At 41.5% G+C, this 27,930-nt stretch overlaps 1 protein-coding gene across 3 annotated transcripts in view; it reads left to right on the top strand.

Moving 5' to 3' along the window:
* The window catches only part of psd3l (pleckstrin and Sec7 domain containing 3, like), a 144,536-nt gene that overhangs the window by 87,353 nt on the left and 29,253 nt on the right, over positions 1–27,930 (top strand). For all 3 annotated transcript variants that reach the window (XM_084693317.1, XM_084693315.1, XM_084693316.1), the window contains exon 10: positions 12,821–12,864. In XM_084693317.1, coding sequence (XP_084549443.1) covers positions 12,821–12,864 — 44 coding nt within the window. The remainder of the gene's footprint in view (positions 1–12,820; positions 12,865–27,930) is intronic.

Below are 27,930 nucleotides of genomic sequence, written 5' to 3'. Positions count from 1 at the left end.
ATCAGCTACCACTAACTAACAAGAGCAACAAGTTTCTAAGCAAGAATCATTGTGATCTTTGAGGAAACTAGCATTGGGTTCAGCAAACCATTCCTAAGTACCGTTGTACTCCCTGAACAAGTGCGTCTTGAGCCTTCTCTTGAAGGTGGAGAGACAGTCTGTGTCTCTGATGGAGGTGGGGAGTTGATTCCACCACTGGGGGGCCAGGCAGGAGAAGAGCTTGTGTTGGGACCGGGCAGTCTTGAGCGGTGGGACCACCAGGCGGTTGTCTGAAGAAGACCGTAGGTGGCGGGTGGGGGTGTAAGGCTGCAGGAGAGACTTGATGTAGTCGGGTGCAGTCCCGTTCACTGCTTGGAATGTTAGTACCAGGGTCTTGAATCTGATGCGGGCCGTGATGGGTAGCCAGTGGAGGGAGATGAGGAGCGGGGTAACGTGGGAACGTCTGGGTAGATTGTAGACCAGGCGAGCCGCTGCGTTCTAAATCCTCTGAAGAGGGCGGGTTGCGTATGCTGGGAGACCGGCGAGCAGCGAGTTGCAGTAGTCCAACTTGGAGAGGACAAGTGCTAGGACAAGCAGCTGGGTGGAGTGCTCAGACAGATATCTCCTGATCTTCCGGATGTTGTAGAGGGTGAATCTACACGACCGGGAGACCGCAGCAATGTGGGCCGTGAGGGAGACCTCGTCATCCATGGTAACCCCAAGGTTCCTGGCAGAGGATGAGGGGGTCACCGTCGCAGATCCCAGGGTGATTTGAGATGTCGTGGGAGATGAAGGGTTTGGCCGGGATGATGAGAAGTTCTGTTTTGGCGAGGTTCAGCTGGAGGTGGTGCTCGGTCATCCAGGCGCAGATGTCTGCGAGACAGGCCTCAATCCTAGCTGAGATCCCCGGATCAGTTGGGGGGAACGACAGGTACAGCTGCTTGTCGTCAGCGTAGCAGTGGTAGGAGAAGCCATGTGAGGTGATGATTGGTCCAAGTGAGGTGGTGTACAGAGAGAAGAGGAGGGGTCCAAAGACGGATCCCTGTGGGACACCGGTGGAGAGCTGGTGAAGGTCTAACAGTTTGCCTCCCCAGGAGACCTGGTAGGATTTTCCCGATAGGTAGGATGAGATCCACTGGAGTGCAGTGCCAGTGATGCCCATCTCAGAAAGTCTGTAGACCAGGATCTGGTGGTTAACTGTATCAAACGCTGCAGAAAGGTCCAGCAGAATGATGACGGATGACCTCGAAGCCACTCTGGCAGACTGGAGGGCAGTGGTGACTGAAAGGAGGGCAGTCTCTGTGGAGTGGCCAGTCTTGAAGCCCAATTGGTTGGGGTCAAGCAGGTTGTTTTGAGAGAGTTAGACAGTTGGTTAGATACAGCACGTTCAATTGTTTTAGAAAAGAAGGGTAACAGTGATACCGGTCTGTAGTTCTGGAGGACGGCAGGGTTAAGGGAGGGTTTTCTGAGTAGAGGGGTAACTCTGGCCTGTTTGAAAGCAGAGAGGAAGGTGCCAGAGGTAAGAGAGGAGTTTCAGTGATCAGTTTTGGTGATAATCCAATACTGTTCTAGTCATAATAAACTGCTGGGCATAATAATGTAGATGGCCTACACTATCACTCCTTCCTATTAGCTCTATTATCTAAAAAGGCAGTTTAACAATAACTTGGATTTGAGCTTATGAAATGGGAACTTTGGCTGTGATGTTTACCATAGTCTTGCAAATCCTTTGGTAAGATTACTGTCATCATGTATTAAAAGTTCATCAACTGTATGAACATTAAAACACAATGATCTTCATATGCTATAATACCCCCTATAACAACAAAACACAAGCCCTCCCATGTAGGACAAAGTGGTCATAAATGTGCGATGAACAAACAACATTTTAAAAGGACTTCAAAAGGTGTCCTTTTACAAACAAACTCAACAAAATTATACATCAATCCCACTGTTGGAACGCCAGGACCATGTTGCTACGTCTTTCTTTCTCTATTTCTTCATTTATGTTTATTGACGAGGCTCGTTGCCAAGACACTTACAATATATTTTAAATAGGGCTGTCAAGCGATTAAAATATTTAATCATGATTAATCACATTATTTCATATGATTAATCACAATTAATCGCAATGAATTGCAAAATTATTTAATCTGTTAAAAAGTTACCCCAATAAGATGTTACTCAAATTTTTGGGGAAATAACATTAAAAGGGTGTACTTGACTTCAGAGTGGCCTAACTCAGGGGTGTCCAAATCCGGTCCTCGAGGGCCGCTGTCCTGCATGTTTTAGATGTTTCCCTGCTCCAACACACCTGATTCAATTAAATGGGTTTTTATAATGACCAATCATTAGAATCAGGTGAGCTGACTCAAGAATGCAAAAGGATTATGGCAGGGGTGTCCAATCCGGTCCTCGAGGGCCGCTGTCCTGCATGTTTTAGATGTTTCCCTTATCCAGCTCACCTGATTCTAATGAATGGTCGTTATAAAAACCCATTTAATTGAATCAGGTGTGTTGGAGCAGGGAAACATCTAAAATATGCAGGACAGCGGCCCTTGAGGACCGGATTTGGACACCCCTGGATTATGGGGTTGAACTGTTGTGACTACAGTTAAAATAGCTTGATTAGTTATAAACGGATAACTATGGTGTGATTATAACTCCCCTGGTTAAAAAATATAAGTTGCTACTGTATGTTAAATATATTGCGATAAATAGGCAATCACACTCTGAATTGCTGCTTTGCCAACTCTGTCATTTCCATGCCTTTCTATTAGACCACAGGCTTATGAAATAAATAACTTGAGTTTGCACATTTTTACTTATCAAAACAATTTACCTTGGCTTGAATGAGTGTTAATATCCTTTTCAAATTGAACAATGTAATATCTGTTTGAGATTGAATGGAAAATCTTAAACTACTTAGTGCAAATGAAATCAAATTTCTTTCATATACTGTATGTGATTAGTGAGCAATAAAGCAATTCCCAAGGTTTCATTTTTTTGCATATACTAGGCCTAAATGATATTTCACTGCCATAAATGTTGTTGTCAGTTTTGCTAAATGCCCTTTTAATCAGCATTTAATATAGATTGAGAAATTGTGACCTCGAACTGAAATGAAATGCATTCCATTTGATCTCTATTACCATTGACACATCTATATCACCTGTGCCACAGCCTATAGAGCTATATTACTAATGCAGTGTCCGTTGGTGGTGCACGCTAATGCAGTACCCCATGGCGGTGCGAGTTGGTGGCGAATGTGTGTGTATTTATTTCTTGCAAGGTCCATGTCTCCACAGCTCAACATTCCTGTGTTAGGAGGGGAGGTCTACTGCCCCCTGTAGAAAGTAGGGGACTGTAGAAGAGTGTAGTATCTGCCTCTCTTCCTGTGTGTTACTTCCTGCCGTCTGTTGTTTGACACCCAACTGAATTCTGTCTATGGCTGTGCGATAGAATCAAAATCTCATATCCTGAGATAGATACTTTCATTCCGATAACGATACATATCATGATATTCTATAAATTCAATGAATAAATAGTTTATATGAAATAACCACATGGAGATCGTACAATTTCTTAAATTACATTGTTTATTATATATTAAAGTTCTGAAAGTACTTACTTCTTAAGGCTCAAAATTGTGACCAAAATGGTTGCATATGCTCCTGAAATGTAATCTGTGCAACCTCAATATATATTTGGGAATGTAGCAGACTAATTGTACATAATTCACTGGACAGCTTCAAGTGGACAAGGCACCTGTAAGGGTTTCAGAGTTATGGACTACATTGTGGGTAGCTAGCTATGTTTTCTGTTTAAAAAGTATTCTTTGTAGGCCTACTTGAATAAACGACACAAAGTTGTGTGTCAAAAGAGAAAAGTTTGCCGACCTCACGTCTTTCCAAGTCTTCACAAGAGCATTTGTTCGAGTGTAAATAATAGTTGTGGCACGACATGTTTTCATTTCTCTACAAAATGCTGGCTAATTGCACAGAAGTATGTGCCTGCTGTGAGCTGATACAGCGACTGGTTCACCGTTCTATCCAATGTCACATAACTAATTATACTTTATCTTTAGATTCTTCAATACTTATTTTATATTTAGAGGTTTAGAGTGGACAGTCATTTTTTTCCTCTTTCCAAAGCCCAAAAGGAAAGGTGCCAGCAGTAGATAAGACAGCGTGGGAGGCCTCATTCTCAGCTAAATACCTTTCACAAACAAACTGTACTTCAGTATGCTCCATTGTAGCTACTGGACTTAATTGTATGTACCTGACTGATATGTTGTCATTGTCTGGCTAACTCTACATTAGATGTGTGAACATTCTACATTCAAAACTGGATTAAAAAATGATGGTTATTATTTGATAGTATGATTACTGCTATTATTATCTTACCAGTAGCTAGCTATTTATACCAACAAATCTGCTCTAAAGGTTAGCTACATAAAGCTTACATCAACAACAGGTTGGGTTGCTTTTAAAGTGGGTCTCAGTGCTGGACTGCTAGACAATAAGATGGAATGTGACATCCCACAAGCAATTACAAATTAATTTTGCTTTAAGAATTTTAACCCTGACCCCCTAGTGTAGTAGTTGATGTTGAGATCTGTGTTCTTTTGCTTGTCTTATGTCCCCTTTCTTGTTCATTTGAATATTCTACTAAGGGTGAGGCAGGGTCTTGCCTGTTTGTCAATTTGGCAAGGCAGACAACAGAGCATCATGAGGGCATATAAAAGGATGAGGATTTTGCCTATCACTTTTTTTGTTGCTGTGCTTGATGCAGCATGATGAGTGGTCATTTGACATGTAGTACTCTCTGTGCTGATCCAGAAAAGAGTTGAACGTGCCCCCCCCCCCACCTCACAAAGAAACAAACCCACACACAGATACATAGGCTTTTATATATCATATCTTTGCATATTGAAGTGATCATGTCCGTTAGTTTGGTAAGGTCAGTTGTGTTACTATTGGAATATACATACATTTGATTTGGTTTCATTGTTGCATCGTTGAGAAAGAGGTTGTGTCCTCCTCTTTTTTCCACATTCATCCATCCCTCCTACTCTGTCTCCCTCCCTCCTCTATTTCTCTTGCTCCCTCTCTGTGCAACTCAGTCACTGACGTGTAGCTCTCAAAAAATATCGCTCTAAATCCTAACAATAGTGGAGGGGATGCTTGAGAAGGCAGCACTGCTGGTTCTTTGAACAGATGAGCAGACATTCTCTTCATTTTCTTCTCTCACGTCGTCTCAGCTTCAGTGAAACCCGCTACTGCCCACTAGCCCACCCACCCTTCCACACACCCACCATACCCATACCGCAACAGCACAGGGTTTCTGGGACAGCCACGGTCTAAGAGCTCTCTTGTACTCTGAATTAATTGCTTTCATATTATTGTTTGGAGCTGCTGTTCAACAGTATTCAAAGATGATTGGGGTAAACAGTGTCCAGGGCACCAGCAAGGTCCATATGCGAGGTAGCAGCTCGGTCAAATACGGTAGGGACGAGTTAATGCGTCGGCAGCCTCAGCACCGCTCCAAGTCTCTTAAAGTATCAAATTCATCCGAATTCCCATCCGAAAAGCAAAAGAAAGACAAATTAAAAGACAAGGTAAAAATGCTTTTTATATTGTGATTTTGAAATGTGGTAATTGAGAGATGGAGGAGAAAGAAAGCATGATGCATTAACGGCTGAGTTTAATGACATTTATTTCTGATGCAGTTTAGTTTTGTATTTGAATCTGAATTTTTATTGAATAGTCATAATGCATTGGTTTGGGATAAGTATTACAATATTTCAAATCTGTCTAGTAAATAACCACTTGTTAGAATTTAGACTTGGTATTAAAATGGAGATTGGGATTTATTTGGCAGTGTTGTGTTCAAGGGCATCAGAGGGAAACCTTTTGCATTGTATTTTTCTCTGTTTATAAACTGCCTGGTATATTCATTATCATTCAATATCCTTTGACCAATTGGGCATGGCAAGGAACATCATTTTAAAGCGATCGATGTCTTTGATGTGGTCTCTTTTTCCCCTGCTTGCTTGTTTGCTTACTGAAAGAGGATATCAGTTGTTAGACCCTAAAAGTTGTGCTATTCTTTTTCTCCTCTCAACATTTATTCATATGTCACCTTTCCTCCAGCCGTCAATACCTCCTCTCTGTAATATACTGGTGATTGATGACAGCTAGCCTGAAATGGACTGCCAAATGTGCATGCAAACACGTAGGCTTAGCACATTGCTACAGTCACATTCAGGGTGACACCAAATAGGCGTTCGCTCTTAAGCCATTGTTGGTGATGAAGTCTGTCTGTTATGGACATGCATATAGTTCTGTGAGCATCTGTTACCTTTTTCTGAAAACAAGACCTCATTTGATTCACAGGTCATTTTGAAGCTCTCATTTAACCTCAGAGTTTTATCTGAGCTGAAAGTTTGTATAGAATTAGGAGGATTCATGTGTTGTCCTTTTTTCTTCATGTCATATTGAAAATAACACTGCCTTTAAATTAATTAATAATTTCTTGTTTAAATGATTTACATATTTATTATACAAAAGTACTGAAATATAGAATTCAATAATTCTGATCCTTTATTAGCATCTGTACAGCAGAAATTACAAGTTTGTCATTTTTGGTATACCTCTTTACCAGTGTTGCACACCAGGATTTTCTTGTTGTTGTCCTTGTAGATGCTCTCTAAATCTGTCAGATTGGATGAGGAATGTTGGTAAACTGCCTGTCCATAGATTTTGAATATAACTTAATTATTTGGCATACCAATACCACTCAAGGACTCGTGCAAGAGCCAATCCAGCATTGTCTTAGCTGTGTTTCAGGTCGGCATTTTAGTGCTCTATGAAACAGTGAATGTATGAGAGAGTCAGGTAAGAGAAAGAGGCGAAGACATGCAGACAATATCCCAAGTTTGAGACAAAAACTTAAGACAATAACACAAAAAACATCTGGCCATGGATCAGATGGAAGTAGTGCATGCCCAAACAGCATCTCACAAGTTCTGATCTGCATACAGCTCCATCTAGGATAAAACAAAGACAATTCCATACAAGTCCATCTGGCATTGTACAGTGGAATTGGAGAATCCAGCAGACACCAGCACGACCCAGCTGATAGCCCTGAACTCCCAAGAACATCCTAGACACACCATTTTATAGTACACAGTTCTCAAATGTCATTGGTCCAGGAATTGTCAATGTCTTAAATGTTGATCTTCCCTTGTAGGGTCATTGCTAATAGTAATACTAACTATACAGTTGGTCATCTGTCCTATCATTTTATTTTTGGGTCCGGACCAAGAGATCCAAGGGAACCGAACTACAAGTGTGATCACGACAGTCATAAGCCCCACCAGCAATGAGCAGTAGCCTAATTAGAAACTAGCATAGAGTTTTCGCACCGTTTCGTGTTGACCGTTGCAGTGATGAAAAAAAAAATACTGGGTGATAACACCTAGGAAAAGTTAAGAAAGCAGGGTCCTGGAACTTAATTGAGTGCCAAGATACAAATGTATTTTCTCATCACGTATGGCTGGTATACCTACCTCTGCGGGAAGAGTTTTCCTCTACTATCATGGTAAATCTTCTTGGACACTGGGTATGTTCTTGCGCATGTTTGGACTATTTACTCTGACTATTTACTAAGTACTCTGAAACTGGACTGTAAAAGGAAGCTGTGTTTGTTTCCATGGTGTTACCAGGCTCTTTATCATTATCCCTTGTAAGCGAATGCCACTTTGTCAACGTTACCCAGGGTCGGACTGGCCATCGGGAGACTCGGGAGTTTTCCCAAACGGCCGGTCAAACAAACGGCCACTCCGGCCACGGCACTATTCAAGAAAAAAAATCGTAATAGTTTACGCTGTTAAGTGTATTAACTGTAATAAAATTATCAATTTCTTGTAAACACTTATGTTCGAATAATTGCGGTCCGACTATGATCCGATCAAATCAAATCAAATGTATTTGTATAGCCCTTTTTTTTTTTACAATCGACACCCCAAGATAACTCGATCCGAGTCGGTTGATAATTTGGACATTGCATGCTTGTAAACGGTGAATTGGACTATGAACTGGACTCTGCGTCTTTGTGGATGCTTGAGATCCCGCCGCCCTCCCTCCCAGGTTGTGACCCGGAAGTCGAAAAAGACGATAAGTTGTCGCTGCCGGAAGCCGGCCCGACAGAAACAAACAAACAACGAGAGCCAATAGCGCCGTTTGCCTTCGCAGTACTCCTATTGTTTAACTGAATGGCCGATGTTTGACACTGTCATATTATATAATCTGACCTTGGCTGAAAATTGAAGATTCTATAGCTAAGATAGCGTATATAGAAGTTTAAAAGAAGAGCAATGGAAAAATGTAAATGTGTATGTAAACATACTGTATAGGGTGTGCAGCATTATAGAAAATTATATAAAAGAAAATTTATGTAAACTAGAAAGTGCATTTCCTGCAGATAATGCATTGGAATGCTGAAAGCTGAAATTAATTTCTTTTTTTCTTTTTTATACAGAAATTAGAAAATACCCGCAAGCTGAAATTAATTTTAAAATGTTTGAGTCACACAAAAGAGGCAGTGTGGAAACTGAACTGCATCATCTAACAATGCTAAGAGCTGAAATACAATGCGGGAGAAGCTGAAAGCTGAACTGTTAAACTGTAGTAGTAGAAGAAGTGGAATATTTGTTTTAGTAGCTAAAATTATAGAAACAGAAATACTACTCTACCGGCAGTTTCAAAAATGTGTTCCTTCTGCTTTCTCTGACGAATTTGTCACCATATTTGCATTGGTCTCTATGGGGCAAGAGTTGGACTTTGTCTCGCTTTTGTAGGGCTCTGAAGAAATGTGTCAGTCTGTTGGATTCCACAGACAACTGTCTACGACCAACACAAAATTAGCTATCTATTGATCCAAAAATGAAGCATGAAGAGTGAAAATTGTTGCAATGCTGGCAAACTAGATATATTTTTGGAACAGATTTTGAAGCTCTTAGCGTTTCAGTCAGCACTCTCGGCTCTCCACATACACACCCATGTAAATCTCAGAAACGATTTGAAAAACCCATGGAACCTAATCAGTGATATTAAAAAAAGTTGAAAAGATATCAAAAACCTGAATTAAAAAAAAATGTTTAGGGTTTTGTTAACATTTTAAAGTTGAAATGGTGGCTGTAGCTGAAATATTGAGGAAGAAGAAGGATTTGAAAGTTGAAGAAGTTTGAGGATTGAGAGGATTTGAAAAAAAACTCAATTGGAAAACCATGTAAAAAATATTATGAATATTGATTTATATTAATTAAAACATAAGAGGTAGAAAGCTGAAAAGTCATAGCAGTCATAGCCTGAAACTGCTGAATCTTTTGATAGTTGAATGGTTTTAATAGCTGAAGATTTGAAGGCGCTGAAGGGTGTCACAGAATAGAAGAAGTTGAATAAAGATTCAAAGAAGAATACTTGGAATGCTGAAGCAGTATTCCAACAATAAACCTGATCATCTTTACAAATACAATTGCATCTGTCGCCTTTAATTATATTTAATGATAAATTAAAGATGAAAACTGTACATCATTTTTTGATTTTTTCAAAACACATTTTTGTCCCTATCTGTCAAAGTTTATAAACAAGCGGTTACTTTGTAGTTTTCACTGAACATGCTTTAATATTCAAAGTTTTATGTTTCGGGAAGGTATTGTTTCCAGTGGTGACAGAGTGAATGTCAGACTGTTTAAACATTATTATACCATGGTCTGGGTGAATACATTTACATTTATTTAGCAGACGCTTTTATCCAAAGCGACTTACATTTACATTTAGTCATTTAGCAGACGCTCTTATCCAGAGCGACTTACAGTAAGTACAGGGACATTCCCCCGAGGCAAGTAGGGTGAAGTGCCTTGCCCAAGGACACGTGATTTGGCACGGCGGGGAACCTTCTGATTACTAGCCCGACTCCCTCACCACTCCAAGAGAGAGCTTTACAAAAGTGCATAGGTCACTGATCATAACACCAAGATATCCCCAAACATGCGGGTAGCCAAACATGAAGCATACATTGTGAAAAAAACAAAAAGGAAGAACCATAAGAGCATGTAGTTAAACAAGTTACAATTAAACAACATGAACCTCAAAAAAGTGCAAGAGTGTACCTGTAGAAAAGCAAGCAACAGTAAAAATATTTCACAGTGTGTACAATAATTTTACAAAAGTTACAGCTAACCAACAAGAGCAACAAGTCTCTGAGTAAGAGTCATTGTGATCCTGGAGGAATCTAACATCATGTCCAGCAAATCATTCCTAGGTACCATTCCTGGAACAAGTGCGTCTTAAGCCTTTTCTTGAAGGTGGGGAGACAGTCAGTGTCTCTGACCTCAGTGTCTACTCGATTTTGATTGGCTGCAGGGGTGTCCATTATCCGGTGATATACAGACACCTACTACGTCGTAGCAGCAAAACTGTCTGTTCACCGTTCTAAATTATTGCGCTGGCTACATAGTATATGAGTCTGTACAAAGTATCTGAAATAAGTAACCATAACAACAGGGACGTAGTCAAAGCCTCCATTTACAATTTTGAAAGACTTTAACAAGCTAACTTGTATTTACAACCATGAGTTCAATATTTATTTTAACCTATTTGAAAAATGTTACTTTTCTGAATGTACTGTGTCAGTGTCACGTAACCGCTCATCTCACATCCCATTTGCAATTCACCTCGCTAGTCAATCTACTTCAGACAGGCTGCGGCCAACACGACAGTAGCCGCACTCTACACATGGCCGATTATTTTCTTCTTAAGAATCGTGATTTTATTTGGGGACAATGACATGGCTCGATAGCTGGCTCGTCTTGTTGTTAAATATACTGTCAAATTATAATTACTGTTTGGAGAATAGGTCAACTTTGATGCGGTCATCTTACATCCATTTGCTATTCAACTCGCTCCACAGGCTGTGGCCGTACCGTAACCTAGTACTAGTATATGGCCGATACTTTGTTTGTGAAAATCTGGATATTGATTTTGGGACAGTGACATGGCTGGTCAGCTTGCAAATCCTTTTGTCAAACATACTGTAAAATTATATTTACTGTTTGTCAACCTTATACAATGTTATTGCCTTTGAATCTTGCTAGCATAACGTTAGCTTTCGGGCTAATAGCTCAGCCAAAGGAAAGCCGGTGTTGTTTTTTTTTTTGCAAAACGCGTGAAATCATAAATTAATTAGTGCTGTCAAACGATTACAATATTTAATCGCGATTAATCATATTAGTCATAGTAAACTCACAATTAATCGCAATTAATCGCACATTTTTATCCATTATAAATGTCCCTTGATTTCTTTTGTCCCGTTATATTTTTCTCATTTTAATGCTCCTATCGACATGAAAAAGTGGAACAGATTGCTTAGTGGAAAGTTTTTTTTCTTTTCTTTCAATAACATTGCAAACGGCCGGCTTTGACGAGGGGGCGGAGAATTCGCATCAGCTGTGTGCTAGGCCATCAGGTGGTATTTCAGACTGGACGTGCTGCGATGATAGCTCAGTTCACAATGACAAAACACACATATCACTTTGGTCTTGTCAATGGGACCATTAGGCAACTTTTTAAAAGTAAACTTTCCATTCAGAATCTTATTGGCATCCATTTTGGATGGAGTCTCACGTTCGCCATCCACTCAAAACGTTAAGTTAGCCTACTACTCTTTAGCCAGCTCACAAGCCCAAACAAGTGTGTGTGGCGTGCCTGTTGTTTTGTTTCCGGTCTAGCTAGATCTGGTGTAGCGTTGTAGTTTTTGTAACGTCAGTAGTTGTTGCAACAGCATGTGAAAAAAACTATGAAGTTTGCTCGGCCAAAAAGAAAATTAATCGTGCGATACAGAAATTGACGCTGTTAATTTGGGTTCGCGTTAACGCCTTTAATAACATGTTAAACTCACAGCACTAAAATGAATGTTTGTAAAAAAAATCGTTGACAAGGGACCATGGTATAAGCAGGATAATGCCCTTCGAGGTGTACAATATCACCTGATAATGGACGTCCGACACATAGCAGAGGTGATATTCAGGTTTTATTATATGGAAACGACAGTCTGAGCGTTCTGATGGGTAGTCATGCCAGCCGCGTATTGACCTCATCGCCGGTTTGGTCTGATAAGTATTATTATTATATGGCAACGACAGTACGAGTGCACTGATTGGCTAATGGCTAGTCATGCCAGCCACGTATTGACCTCATCGCCATTCCGCGGTCTGATACAGATTACTATTGCCCTCCTCTGACGTAATCTTCAAAATGAGCAATATCGAGGAGTCAGCTGAGTTTTACTATCCAGACGATACTGAAGACATCAACAGCGACGAAGAAATTGTTAACTTTCTAAAAGAGTTGTTATTTGTGTTGGAAGCCATTTTAGCAGAACCGTGTTGTCCGCTTTCCATCAAAAGTAAGTGTTGCCAGGCAACACCTGAAACACACCGTGAGAAGATTTGAGAGCAAGCTAGAATTAGCCTACCATTTATTTTAATTTACGAAATATCAAACCTCGGCTTTTCCGTATCAACCTCGCTATCACTCTATCCGCTATCCGGGCTGCAGGCGACACCGGCGCTGCATGAAGTCAAACACACCTAGTATTGCCCTCCTCTGACGTCATCTGTGGTCTGATACAGATACCAGACAAAGGCCGAATCCCAATACTCTGTCTTACCCCTACCCCTTACCCCTAGCCCTTAGTTTTGCGCGTTTCCGTGAGAGTAAGTGGTGTCCCAATACTCTTTTTGAGATAGTAATGGTTTGTGTTTTGTTCCCCACAGGCCTTGTATAACTCAATCAAGAATGAGAAGCTGGAATGGGCCATGTAAGTTTTCTAATACTTTAAAGTATCTTGAATTATGACAGTAAGCTTTCCTCCTCCCATACATACAGGCTTTTGAGTTAAGCAAATGTATAGAATTGTTTTTTGAAGTTGTTTTATGTTTAAGTATCTATAGAAAATGGCATGAGACCTGATTACTAGCATACACTGAGCATCAGTTTACCAGTTAAAAGAGCACGCCCGAAATGTGATTAATAAACTTTGTTTTGGTTGGGTTCATGTAATTATGTTAGACATCTAGGGTTGGTAATGAATAATCGATGATCGATTAATTGTCATTAAGAATTCATTCGAATAAAAATCCAAGCCTAATGAATAATCGTTATCGTATTGCCGCCCATTATGAAAAAAACATCTGCCTGTATTTTGCGCGAGCGCGACTTCCTATCTCGGGTCTCGGGTGAGGAGAGGGGCGGAGCTGTCAACTGATCACCACCTGGTGGTGAGTTGGCTCCGATGGTGGGGGAGGACGCCGGTCAGGCCTGGCAGGCCCAAACGTAATGTGAGGGTCTGCTGGGAACGGCTGGCGGAACCCTCTGTCAGAAGGAGCTTCAACTCCCACCTCCGGGAGAGCTTCGATCATGTCTCGGGGGGGGCCGGGGACATTGAGTCCGAATGGGCCATGTTCCGGGCCTCCATTGTTGAAGCGGCTGACCGGAGCTGCGGCCGCAAGGCGGTCGGTGCATGTCGCGGCGGTAACCCTCGGACCCGGTGGTGGACTCCGGAGGTGAGGGATGCCGTCAAGCTGAAGAAGGAGGCCTATCGGGCTTTATTGGCTGGTAGGACTCCTGAGGCAGCTGATGTGTACCGGCAGGCCAAGCGGAACGCGGCTTTGGCGGTCGCGGAGGCAAAAACCCGGGCATGGGAGGAGTTCGGCGAGGCCATGGAGAATGACTTCCGAACGGCTTCAAAAAGGTTCTGGACCACCATCCGGCGACTCAGGAGGGGGAAGCAGTGCTCTGTCAACACTGTATACGGTGGGGACGGTGCACTGCTGACTTCGACGGGGGACGTCCTGGATCGGTGGAAGGAATACTTTGAAGACCTCCTTAAGCGCGAGGTCGACAGGCGGATCGGTGCGGCGTCCGCAGTGATGCGGGCTCTGCATCGGTCCGTTGTGGTGAAGAAGGAGCTGAGTCGAAAGGCGAAGCTCTCTATTTACCAGTCGATCTACGTTCCAACCCTCACCTATGGTCACGAACTATGGGTAGTGACCGAAAGAACGAGATCGCGAATACAAGCGGCCGAAATGAGCTTTCTCCGCAGGGTGTCCGGGCTCTCCCTTAGAGATAGGGTGAGAAGCTCGGTCATCCGGGAGGGGCTCAGAGTAGAACCGCTGCTCCTCCGCGTCGAGAGGAGCCAGCTGAGGTGGCTCGGGCATATGATTAGGATGCCTCCTGGACGCCTCCCTGGTGAGGTGGTCCGGGCACGTCCCACTGGGAAGAGGCCCCGGGGAAGACCCAGGACACGCTGGAGGGACTATGTCACTCGGCTGGCCTGGGAACGCCTCGGGGTCCCCCAGGAAGAGGTGGTGGAAGTGGCCGGGGAGAGGGAAGCCTGGGCCTCCCTGCTTAGGTCGTTGCCCCCGCGACCCGATCCCCGGACAAGCGGCAGATGACGACGACGACGACGGCGACTTCCTATAGCAGACAAGCAAAGGGCTAGGAGAAGTGCACTGTGGGACCATTTCTCAAGGAAAGATACTCTACTGCAGTTACTGTGACGCTGTATTTACTTACCATAGTTCAAAGTCTCCGCTAATATATAATTTAACAAATATAAATTCCAGCGGAGGTCTACAGCAGTAAACCATTCAGGCTACACTAGCTAGGAGGACGTGTGATGACAAGCGAGCTAACGAAAGTAGGCTAGCCTGTAAGGTAGATATAGCCTACATCTTGCTAATAAGTTGCCACGACTGTCAGTTTAAAACAATCATTTAATATGGCATTAAGACATGTTTTGTTATTATTCTTGTGTATTTGTGTCCAGTCTGATGACCAGTCAACTACGCTCATAGTTAACACATTAAGTATCGTAGTTAAAGGTTAAAACTAAATTGTCAAATAATTAGGCTTCCGCCAGCGTCGAGAAGCCTGACATTTAAAAGGATGGATTTAACCGTGTATATTTCTTTTGAAAATTATTTTCCAATGTTATTTTTCAAAGTCTATGCAGTAGCCAGGCAGTGATGCGTTGCAATCGCTATCTGCTAAAATCCGTCTGATGGCATATTGCGCTGTGAGGGGGGGGGGGGAGAGTGACGTCATGCCTTTGCAAATAATCGATTAATTGTTCAATAACGTAATTAATAATCGAACATGAAAACTCCTGTTAAGTCCCATCCCTATAGACGTCAATTATTTGTTTTCTGTACCTTGTGAAAATGACTTGAAAATGAATTGGCATCAGAATTGATTATATAGTTGATGTCACATGATTTGGCAGAGGACATACTCAAAATAATAGGCTAGCTGAGAAAACAAGTAATACTTGAGACGGTGACAAATACATTTACAATGTAACATACCTGAATATTCTTTGTTTATTGAATTTGGACCCATTTACCATTTATCAGACCATTTCTATGTTTTGTGTTTCCCGAAAGGGGTTTGTGCAAACTTTATATATGTGTTATATGTGTTATAGCAAGCTAAATGATTGGATGCGTGACAACTGAGACGTGCTGTAATCAGCTTGAGAAAAAAGCATCACATTAGAGTGACAATCTGTCTCCCTGATAATGGTAATAAAGAAAGAAGCTGTCGTATTGTGTCATAGGTAATCTACTAGATTACAGCTTGCCTACAATTTACACATCTTTCACGCTACAACAGGCCAATGGGGATTTGAAAGGACAACTTTACAACTGACATGTTCGAGGGAAATTATTTAGAATTCCAGCTTTAAAGCGACAGACGAACCAGCCTTAAAGTTCTAGATAGGATCAAGAGCTGTCAGTTAAACTAGTGCCTCACATAATGTTTTTCTTTAACACCAGTGTTTGCATCTTCAGCGAACATTTTAAATACTAAAACAAGTCACTTGTACAACTTGGTTGCCCATTTTCATGTGAGGACTGTCCACAGTTCTTAAAAACAACAACCACATGTAGCGGTTGTGTACTCCTCGTGTGTTGTGTATTGATGGTACCAGTTTGTATATGTTACGACCCCTCTGGCCTAACACAGAATGAATGGTGGTGCATGAAGGAAAATGGTGGTGCATGAAGGAAAATGAAGAGCTGTGGTAATGCAACAGTGTGGTTTATTGTATGGTTGTCACAGGGGAGAAACAATGGAACAACAAACGGAGACCAAGAAAAAAACGGAAAACGTGTCCTATCTGAGAAACCATAAATGTCCCTTGACTAAACATACATGGGGTGGCACCCATTCCTTACTGAGTGTTTTAACAGGAGGTTTACTGCATGATGGAGTGTAAGCCTATGGGCAGCTTGCCTATTGTAAAGCCCCCCCCCCCCCCCCGCCGTGCGAGTGAATGAAAAATAACAAACCAACATAAAGCACGATACCGCGTATCGGCCTGAACAGAACAAAAACGGGTTTGTAACTCTTAACAGTACATACAAGGACCAAAACAAGTGTAACTAGATGTCTCTCAGACCACAAAATTCTCAACGCCTCTCAAAGGAAAACATCTCTCGATCAACTCTCAAAGGACACCGCACTCCCAAACAGCGAACCGCAACGGTCTTTCAATGGGCTGCTGGATTGCTGATTGGAGGTTCGGCAGACTGGAGGCGGGCCGCTGGTCACGCCGATATCCAGCCGCCGTCAAACACCGGACAGACACACCCCGCAAGCAGCTGACAGGGAAAAAGGGGAGAACAGAATGAAACAGAAACACAACCACTACTATACGGACACAAACTGAATTCAAGCAAATTAACACAGGTCCGTAACACCCCCGCCCATAAAAAAAAACAAGTCCACCACAGCTTGTTACACAACTTTACAAAAAAAACATACAATGACAAAAGTGTCTAAGCACAAGATAGGGAATCAGCCAACACATTTTCGAATCCCTTCTTGTGGCCTATCTCTAAATTGTACCCCTGAACCATTAGGGCCCACCGCATCAGACGGTGGTTCTGATACATGCGGTGTAAAAAACGGGTTGAGATCAGTGAAAACAACAACAACAGGCACAACACTAGAACCAACATATACATCGAAATGTTGCAGTCCGAGCAACAAGGAAAGAGTCTCCTATTCTATAGTGGATTAACGCGACTGACATTTATTAAACTTTCGGGAGTAGTAACAAACAGGATGGTCAATTCCATCCACATCCTCCTGTAAGAGGACAGCTCCAGCACCATCCATACTGGCATCGACCTCGAACTTAAATGGCTCCGAAGTCAGGTGCTACAAGCACCAAGGAAGAATAAAGTAACGTTTACTTGGCTTCAAACGCTCTTTGACAATCAGTGGACCACACAAACTTGACGGAAGGGTTTAACAGACTTGTCAGTGGGGCTACTACAGTGGAGAAGTTTCAGCAAAAACCCATGTAGTAGCCTGTCATGCCTAAGAATCGTCGCAGTTCACGCCTGGTGGTCGGCAGAGGGAACACCTTCATAGCAGAGACTTAAACGGTTAGAGGACGAACGGTGCCTTGACCGACTTCCTTACCCAGATATGTTACTGTTGCTTTCCCGAAATCACACTTAGCCTGATTTAAGGTCAAGGATGCCTTGGCTAAACAATTGAACACAGCTCTTTAAGAGGACCGGTGTTCAGGCCACGTAATCGAGTACACCACAAGATCATCGAGATATGCCGTGCAGTTAGGGATATCACAGAGTACTATATTTATCAGTCGTAGCAGGTTCATTCCTCATCCAAAATGCCATAACGGTATACTGTAAGAAGTTGTCAGGTGGAGTGCTGGTCCTTCCTACAGGCGACACAGGCAGCCGCCTAGGGCGGCATGAAAAGGGGGGCAGTAATTTCCTAAGTGCATCCATTAATTAACCCTCCCGCACTACCAGCAGAGGACACCAACTGGTCAGGTGTGACAAACGCTGAAACTTCAGAGGCACAAGGAGTTAGCCTGCCAGTAGCCCTTTAGTAGATCAAACAAGCTCACAAACCTTGCTGACCCGATGGTGTCAATGCAGTCATCGATCCGTGGTAACGGAAAGGAATCGGGAACAGTCAGTGAGTTAACCTTCCGGTAATCGGTACAGAAACGGGAGGTGCCATCAGGTTTAGGGATTAGTATGCATGGAGAACTCCATGGGCTGATACTTGGTACTGCCAGGTTATTCTCCAACAGGTAGGAAACTTCCCTTTTCATCAGAGAACATTTCTTCATGTTCACTCGGTAGGCATGCGGTTTAACAGGACGAGCACTACCTATGTCTACGTCATGCTCTAAGACACTTTTGAAACTGGGCACGTCACTAAAAAGACAAGGAAAATTATTTACTAGAAACACCATGTCCGCAGCCTATTGAGCATCCAAATACGCAAGGCTTGCGGGGAGAGTCATCAGCATCTCCGTGTTGCAAAGCCGAGCACTCTTTTGAGGTGCGTACCGCAGGTGCAACCCATCCTTGTCCACAACCCCCAACACGTCAGGGGAACAGGAATCCACAGAGGCAACAGAGTTAGTCTTGGGCACGATAGCTGATCCGTTCTCGGACACATCACAAACATAATATCTCTTTAGACGGTTTATGTGACAGACACGCAATTATCGTTTCCTGTCTGGCATCAACACCACATAATCGGTTTCACTCAACTTCTGTTTTATTGGATAGGGACCCGAAAAATGGGCCGTGAGGGCACAGCTAGTGATAGGCATCAACACCAACACCATATCACCTGGCTTAAACAAATGCGGAGAAGCCTTCCTGTCAAAACGCTGCTTCATGCGTTTCTGCGTAAGAGACCCCTTACGGAAAGAAAATATATTTACCGATATATGATTTGAAATACATTTTAATATATTGTAATATATTATTTTCCATTACATTGATCAATATATTATATATGGAAATACATGGGATAATATATTGATGATTAATATATTACTAATATATTATAAACTATAATATATATTCATGTAATATATTGCAATATATTGCAGAATACAGCAATGAAGCAATGCCGTTTTCCATATATTGCGCTTCCGGGAATCCTAACCCTAACCGGCAACCTTCTGATTAATAGCCTGATTCCCTAAACGCTCAGCCATCTAGAGGGTATTCTAATAACGTTGCAGTATTTCAAATGGAATCCCGATTCAAACAGTACCACCTGTTAAATGAAAATGTGCCCCCAAAAATGTAAATACCATAAGATTGACATTTATGTAGGGGGAAATGGCTAATTCAGAAGAAGTTTGCTGGAAGCGATCATGGTCATTATATATTTCAAATATATTTCCATGTAATTTTACCTATATTTCAAATATATTCCACAATATATTGAACACATATCTGTACATTTATTTCATGTATATCTTTCCATATCATTAAGATTCCCCTGTCAGGAATAGACTTTAAGGTGAATTCCCCCTGAAGTACCCTGCAAAGTTTCACCTTAATATGTGAAAATATGACTGAATTAGAGCTGTTTGAGCTTGGACCAAATGTGACTATGATTGCCATAGGAGAAATGTCTTTCCGTAACTGGACACTGCAAAGTCTAGATCTTGGAATGGCTCAATTGGATGAGAGGTTGTACTGGTAAACAAAAGGGTTCCAGGTTCAACTCCAGACATAGGATTTTTTTTTGTTGACAAAACAGTTTCTAGTTTTCTGGGTAATCCCGGTTTAACTATCTATTATGTCAATTTTACAATATTTTGCCATTTTGAAGGAGGAATTCGCCATTGCTGCTTGCATCTATATTTTTTTACATATAATTCAAATATATTCTACCATATATTAAACATACATGTGACACTATGTCTTTACATACATTACCAATACATTTTCCCATATAAATCGGAATACATTATGGTGGTATTTATAGATATAAAATTGCATATTTTGGGGGATATATAAACACATTATATATTCATGTTGAATATGTTGCAATATATGGAAAACGGCAATCATTGCTGTATTCTGCAATATATTGCAATATATTACATGAATATATATTAACTACTTACTAACCGAGAGTGAGGTCATGCCGGGAAATATCAAACTGAGGCTGGAACATATCGATACGGCAAAGCCGAGGTTTGATATTTCCCGGCATGACCGAACGGTCGAGGTTAGTAAGTAGTTTATTATATGGCATTTTAGCTTCTTTTCATTTTGTAAACGATAAATAAATGGTACCTCTAGGCTAATTGTAGCTAGCTCTCAAGTCTTCTCACGCTGTGTTTCATGCGTTGCCTAGCAACTCATTACTTTTGATAGAAAGCGGACAAAATGGTTCTGCTAAAATGGCTTTGAATTCAACACAAAATAACGATACAAGTGATTCAAAGAGTCTAGTCTTCATCCTCACTTTTGATGACAAATCTTTTCAGCATCATCTGGATAGTAAAACTCAGCAGCCGACTCGTCGATATCGCTCATTTTGAAGCTGACGTCAATGGGCAATACGGATCCGTATTGACAGGCGAGGAGGGCAATACGCGGCTGGCATGACTACCCATTAGCAAATCAGAACGCTCGTACCGTCGTTTCCATATAATAATATAGTTTATAATATATTAGTAATATATTTATCATCAATATATTATCCCATGTATTTCTATACAATATAAATATTAAATCCCATATATCGACATATATTGCCTAATATATCACATAACATTTTCCAATATATTTTCCTTCCGTAAGGGACAGAGAACCTTTGGCTATCTTGCATGCCTTCACTAACCGCACACAAAGTCGACATATTCTGACACACCAAGTCTGCAATGTAGTCCTTCAACACACTAACAGGCCTCTTACGGTATGCCCAAAAACGAATTCAGCCGGGCTGGAGCCGAGGGATTCTTGGATGGTCTCTCGGATAGTAAACAGAACGAAAGGTAGGCCCTCATCCCAGTTTTTCTCAGTGTCCATTCAGTATTGCGTAACATTGACTTTAAAGTCTGGTGCCTCCGCTCCAGTGCTCCCTGGCTTTTTGGGTGGTAGGGACTGGAAACCTGGTGCCTGATGGACAAGGACTTCAACATCTGTTTAAATAGGGAGGACAAGAAGTTGGTTCCCTGATCTGACTGCACAACTTTTGGCAACCCAAAAGTGGAGAAGTACTTAGTCATAGCAGCCATCACAGCTTTCGAGGTTATTTTACACAGAGGTATCGCCTCCGGATACCTAGTAGCGGCACACATTAACAAATACTGATGTCCAGCCCTAGTCTTGGGTAATGGTCCAACACAGTCTATGACCATGTGTTTAAATGGGGCGGTCAGATGGCTGAGCGGTTAGGGAATCGGGCTATTAATCAGAAGGTTGCCAGTTCAATTCCTGTTTGTGACAAATGACGTTGTGTCCTTGGGCAAGGCACCTCACCCTACTTGCTTCAGGGGAATGTCCCTGTACTTACTGTAAGTCGGCTACAACGCACTATACCAATCCTGTTGTTCAACAAAATGTCACAAAGGATTCAAAAGGATCCCGGATGAGCCCCCATTTATGTTACAACCACTCTGGCCTAACACAGAGGGAAAGGTGGTGAGGGGAAAATGAAGCGCTGTGTTCATGGAACAGTGAGGTACTGTACGCACACAAACTGAACAAACGGGTCTGTAACGATGTAACAGACGTGGTTTTGCTCCATCAGAGGTACACTTGGCCGATGTTCGCCCTTCGCTGGGATCAAACCTGCCAAGCGCGACCACTACCAGCTACGCCAACAAAAAGCTAGCCATTAGTTGACGCGGGTGGCCTGTTACATACTTGAGGAGTGAGTTTAACCTGCTACACACACCTATACTATCAACCAATGTTATACAGTTACACAACAAACCACCGTCTAACCTACAGTATATTGCTTCCGTTGGTTGGTAAGGCCCAGCTCAAACGGTGCTCCACAACTGGCCTTGCCTCATCAGTATAACATCAAGGGGAATCTGTTGCATCTCTGTCCTTAAAAGTCTTGAGTGGTGTAATTTGTTCTGTTATATTGTTATTTTTCTCTTTGATGTTTTACATGTGATTTTAGGCTGAGTACATTATATGTCAAATCAGCCTAGGTTTTTACGTCTTTAGATTATTGTCTTTTGAAATTTGATACATTAAAAATTAGATATTTTTTTTTGTGATTGGTGTGTTTTATAATGGCTGCACTGCAGCATTTCTGGACATTTCATGCGAACAATTGTTGTCTAGTGTTACAATACTACAACGTCACTTTTATCGCTCCAAAAAACACATTTTCAAACAGTTTTGGGGGAAAATACCACATTTACATAGTCAATGGTTCCTATTGTATTGCCTTACAATGCCATTGGATTGTAAATGTGTATATAGGTCTCGCCAGAAGGCCATGAACTCACTCTACCTGCCAACTTTCCTGGAAGTGCATCTCCTTGTTTCATTCAACTGTATATTTCAACATTGAAGTAAGTACATTTCATGAAATATTTTGGGGGTGATTGTTATAATGTGTAGTTTATGTAAATATTAAGTTATTTGAAATTCATGCATCACATTACATTTTTAGCTTGTTATGTCATTGTTGTAATTTTGCAACGTTGGGTGAAAAGGGTAGCTAAAATACCATGTGCACCTTGCACACTACAGGCACCTTGCACACAACATTCTACTTCTCAAATGTTCAGATATACGATAAATACTTACAGAAATATAATGTATTTGATGATTCACACTTTATAAATGGGTTATGTGTTATAATTTTAAGTTTAGACCAGATTTGAATCATTCTTAATGTTATTTCTATGTTAGCAGTGAAATACACGTTTTTTTATCTGGACTTTGTTTGTTTGCCCAAATATCTCCTTGTTACACAAGCCAGATAATGTTTGTGGAATGCTTTGGAGGATGGTTGTTCAGGGACAAGTGTAAATGTTTTGGAATGTGGGGGTTGCATGTATGGTGCATTGTTTAGGGACAGGTGTGAATGTTCTGGAATGTGGGGATGTAAGATTTCTGGGGGGTTGTATTTTCCTTTCGTAAGTAGCACATTAGGCTATCCAGACAGTATTGTGTGCCTTCAGTGGAATGTATTGCATGAATAGGATTCATTTTTATTGGAATTAGTTATACTTACACATTCTCTAACTATTATTTCCATTTCAGAATGACATCAGCAAGGAGAGCTTTCTTCAGTGTCCACGATGTCATTGAGGCTGTCCAAAATGGAGAGAGCGATGTTGATATGGAGTCAGACACCAGTGATTCGAGTGATGAGGAGGTGGTTCAAGATCAGGAGGAAGTGGAAAAAGATAATAAGAGACCCACTGATTGTCCAACTGAGTATGATGACAATGACATTGAGCGAACCAACACAAGCCAACCAACTAAAGTGACTATGCCTCGGGACCGGTATCGCTGGCTGAAAAAGGATTTCATCAGTCCTAATCATGATTTCTCTGGTCCAGACTTGACCGAACTTGGAATGTCAAGTGACGTTGTGATGAAGCTCGCCTCCATGCTTCCAGGAGGTCAGAACTACAAGGTCTATGCAGACAACGTCTTTACATGTGTCCCATTAGTAGTTCGCCTCCTTGATCGTGGAATTCATTAAGTGGAAACAGCCAGGCAAGTGCGCTTACCAAACTGTAACCTTGGAGATGAGAAGATTTTGAAGAAAAAGGGCAGAGGAAGCTTTGACAACAGAGTGGAGGCAAACCACAACATATGTGCTGTCAAATGGTATGACAACAGGGCGGTCACACTTGTGTCATCCTTTGCTGGCACTGATCCTGTACAAAAGATTCAACACTGGAACAAAGCCACCAAATCCTACATTGAAGTGGAGAGACCTCATATTGTGGGAGTATACAACTAATACATGGGTGGTGTGGATTTGCTGGACTCTTTTGCATCCAAATAGAAGTTCCCCATGAAATCACGCCGCTGGTACAGTTACATCTTCTGGCACACTATCATCCTCCACCATGATCAATGCCTGGCTCCTCTACAAACGGGACAGCAAAGTTCTCAATGTTCCAAAGAAAAACATGTTGAACAGCACTGTTTCGGGCACAACTAGCTTCTTCTCTCATCCTGACAAACACAGCTGTCACACCAAAGAGAGGGCGGCCATCTTCAGCCAGTAAGAGCCCTTTGACATCGATAAGTGTGACACCTCAGAAACCTGTGACTGCTCAGAGAAGACCATCCCTAGGAAATGGGTGTCCACCAAATAGGGTCTCAGACAAGAGGGTATGTGAACCACCAACCGATGTGCGCAGAGACATGGTCGTCTCCCGACACATCTCCCGGTGAAGACAACAAGAGGACGCTGCAGACACTGCGTGAAAGGATATTCCAGTATGCTTTGCAGAAAGTGCAATGTCCGTCTCTGCTTTTTGGAGGAAAGGAACTGTTTTTGGGACTACCATTGCAAGTGAACACTTTTTTGCAAATGACTTGAAATTGCAAGGACACTGATTCTTTTAAGTTTTCATTTTATTTCTTATAACATTTTATGTACTGTTATAGTGCCAGTAAGCAATACACACTTCAAATTAAACAGCAGTTTTGTGTATTTGTTCTGACAGTTTGAGAGCAAATGTTGAAATTCTGCTCCCAACTAGGCCCAACGTTGCAATATTACAACGTTGCCCTCAAAACTTTTTTTATTTTTATTTATTTTTAAAATCTTTCATTAACTTCATCAAAAGACTCTTATAACATCATCTCACTTAAAACATCTAACTTTTTTTAGATATTATTTTCATGTTTGGGTCTTACAGGGCTAGTCCTTCAATCCTTCATCAAAATATGATTTATTATATAGGATGTCACACACGTTAAGGGTTAGACTGCAGTTGGTCTATAAATGCATGGCCAGACATTATCAACATTCTCTTGTCGGCTGACAATGATCACCTCGTTGTACCGAGTCAAAAGTATAAACACACAGGGACATCATAAACATTCAATGGTCTTATAGATCCAGTTATCCTGGCAAAAAATGTATTGTTTATTATTTATTACTGTAACATTGGGACTCCAGGTACCAGTATGAATCTCAGGTTACGCATGAGCAGTAGCGCATTGTGTCCAAACTAAATTTGGAGTTGATAGATTAAGTTGGTGGCCTATCTACGACAACTAGAAGGACAGATAATAGACAGTGAATATTATGTCATAACAGAAGCAAACTGTACCCGTTTCCTCAACTACATTCAGTAGGCTATTTGTCTTGCTGTGTCTGTACAAAGTGTGATATCCCATCCCCCCCTTATTTACCAAGTAGTGAACTAGCAGATTGGTGTCAATTCAAGTAACCTTAAATATCATGTTTCACAAGTACTTTTGACAACATTTAAGCATGCCTTTGGTGCCCCATGTTCGGCTTACATGTTTGTCATACGTTTGTTCCCTTTAGCCTACATCCACAAACTAAATAGAATGAATAGGCTAATCTTACGCATTGCATTGTGCACAGGATAATTTTTTCTTTGTTTGACCTGGTAAACCTTGAATACATATTTCAGGCTGTTTGGAAGGTACGATATACCCCATTCCCCTTCTAATGATCGATCGCTTAGTGAATCAATGGATTTGGTCCCTCAAGTTCCCTTTAACATCTACTCAAGTCAAGTTACTGTCAACATTCCAAGCATTCCAGTGCTTACACAGCTCTTTTACCACTTCAAGAATAGGCCTACATTTCCTCTTGCTTTCTAAGATGTTGTAAAATACTTGTTTACTCATTTATAGTAACTCACTTGACTTATTTATACCTCTCGATATTTCAGAAATGCATTGATTTATGTGTATCCGCTTTACAAAACATAGGCTACTTCATTTTACCATTACAATTATTGCTGTTAATGTCATGAAATAAGAATTGCACTTACCTGTCTATACACAAATGGCTATGTAGTGAAGCAAATTAAATCCATAGATTACATTAAATTGTTGTCAGCATTTAGCATAGGCTATACATATTTAGCTATATACATAAATCTTATTTAGGTTATAACCAACTGAATTACATACTTGTGCAAGGGAGCCATTGTGACATCGGCTGATAGAAAAGGGAAAGAATGGCTGAATGCGCAGCCGGCATCAATTTAACAGAAACATACCACATTTCAAGACAATTGGAGCTATGGTTTATGAGGAGTAGGTTTTAGAAAAAATGTCATTGTACAGAAACATCCATGATGGTGGCCGTTATGGGGACTTGAGACTTCCTCGTTCCTCATAAGAATTAAGGCCTATATACAACTTTTTATTTATTTATTTTACTTATGGGCTGGAAATGGCCACATTGTGGTGTGGCCTGTAGCGCCACCTATTGTTGCGAGTTTTTCACAACTTTTTACGTTACTATTCAAGAGGCTGGCAATAACTCCCATGGTACAAGCAAAATAAAACAAAACAAAAAAACAAAAGGGTTCCTCCTACCCGAGGAATCCTAATTATCCCCAGACTTCTGCCTTTACGCCGAGTGCATTCTTTCACCACTTCTTGGAGCGACTATTTTGTTTTCCTAGTCTGTTTAGCCATGATTCGAGATCCAAAAGTGTCAACAATTACCAAAATGACTACTGTTTACGTATTGTGCACGGGAACAAGAAACCAGTCCAAAATGTGATCAAGCAATATGTACAGATTTAAATTGAAGGTTCCAAAGTTCCCCTAACACCTCTATATCACTGTCTTCAGAGTTAGGGTTGAAAGGTCAGAGTGCAGTGGCCATTGTAAGACCAAGATTTTAGGAATGTTTACATCTGAACTTAAGATAAAATAGAGTTTGTGAATGAGCGCAACAGAGGGGTATTCTAGGTAGAGGGCTCAACAAACTCTGATCCAAACCCTGAACTCTGAGTTGAGTTACTTTTAAATGGGAATTTCAGAAAACTCGGTTCCAGAACAGCTGATATGAATTATTTAATTCAACTCGGAGTACAGCAACTCTGAGTTTAGCGCGTGCAGGAATACTACCAAAAGCCAACATCTATGGAGCTCCATTACTAGGAATCACCATGGCACCCGACGACAAAAAACGTTGTCCTACTACACCACATATTAGATATAAGTTGTATTTTGTGTTTATGGTCAATCTGTGAACATATTACGGAAAAAAGCAACATGACTGTAGCAGCTAGGGCTGTCCCTGACACTTTTCCTAAAAATAAGGCCTTAAAAAGTATCAAATTGTCTTAAATTCAGATTGGATGGGTCTTAATTTTTTTTGTGTCATGTCACTGCAAAAATGCAGGCAATCTGTTCTGCCAGGTTGAATATTATTTTTGTAGGCTATATGCACTGCGTTGTCTATGTTTAGGTCAGAGCGTAGCCTGTTGCACAGATTTTGATGATGTAAAGCAGAGGTGTCAAACATACGGCCCGGGGGCCAAAACCGGCCTGCCAGATGGTTCAATCCAGCCCGCGAGACGACGTCCCAAAAAAAGGAACAGATTCCAAATTTGTTCAGCAGAGGTCGCAATGACAAAATGAAAGATCCGGAAGTAACCAGCACGTGACAGCAACGCTCCCAGAATGCGCTAACTGGCAGTATTTCCTTATCATTATTAAGCTGTTGTTGTCAAAATTACCCATGGTTACACCCTCATTACCAACTGAGAATAGAGAAGATAAATTAATTGTTAGCGGGTCTGAAGAAACAGCAGTCAGTTTTTACCCGTAGCCAAGAGTTCAGTGATGCAGCGGTGAAAGCTAGCTACCTTATTGCTAACGAGATAGCGTTAGGATCCAGGCCATTTTCTGAGGCAGAGTTCGTGAAAACATGCATGCTGAAGGCTGCAGAAATCGTGTGCCCTGAAAGCAGCAGGCCTTTGCCAACATTAGCCTAACGAGGAACACTGTCGCAGATAGAATTTCAGATCTCTCGGCAGACGTGGACAGCCAAATGAATCACAAAGTCAAGTCATTTGTTG

The sequence above is a fragment of the Hypomesus nipponensis genome, chromosome 27 (genome assembly GCF_054491055.1).
Source record: "Hypomesus nipponensis isolate SF chromosome 27, ASM5449105v1, whole genome shotgun sequence".
Lineage (NCBI taxonomy): Eukaryota > Metazoa > Chordata > Actinopteri > Osmeriformes > Osmeridae > Hypomesus > Hypomesus nipponensis.
Note: the sequence above shows the minus strand (reverse complement) of the source record. Positions and strands in the feature narration are given on the sequence as shown.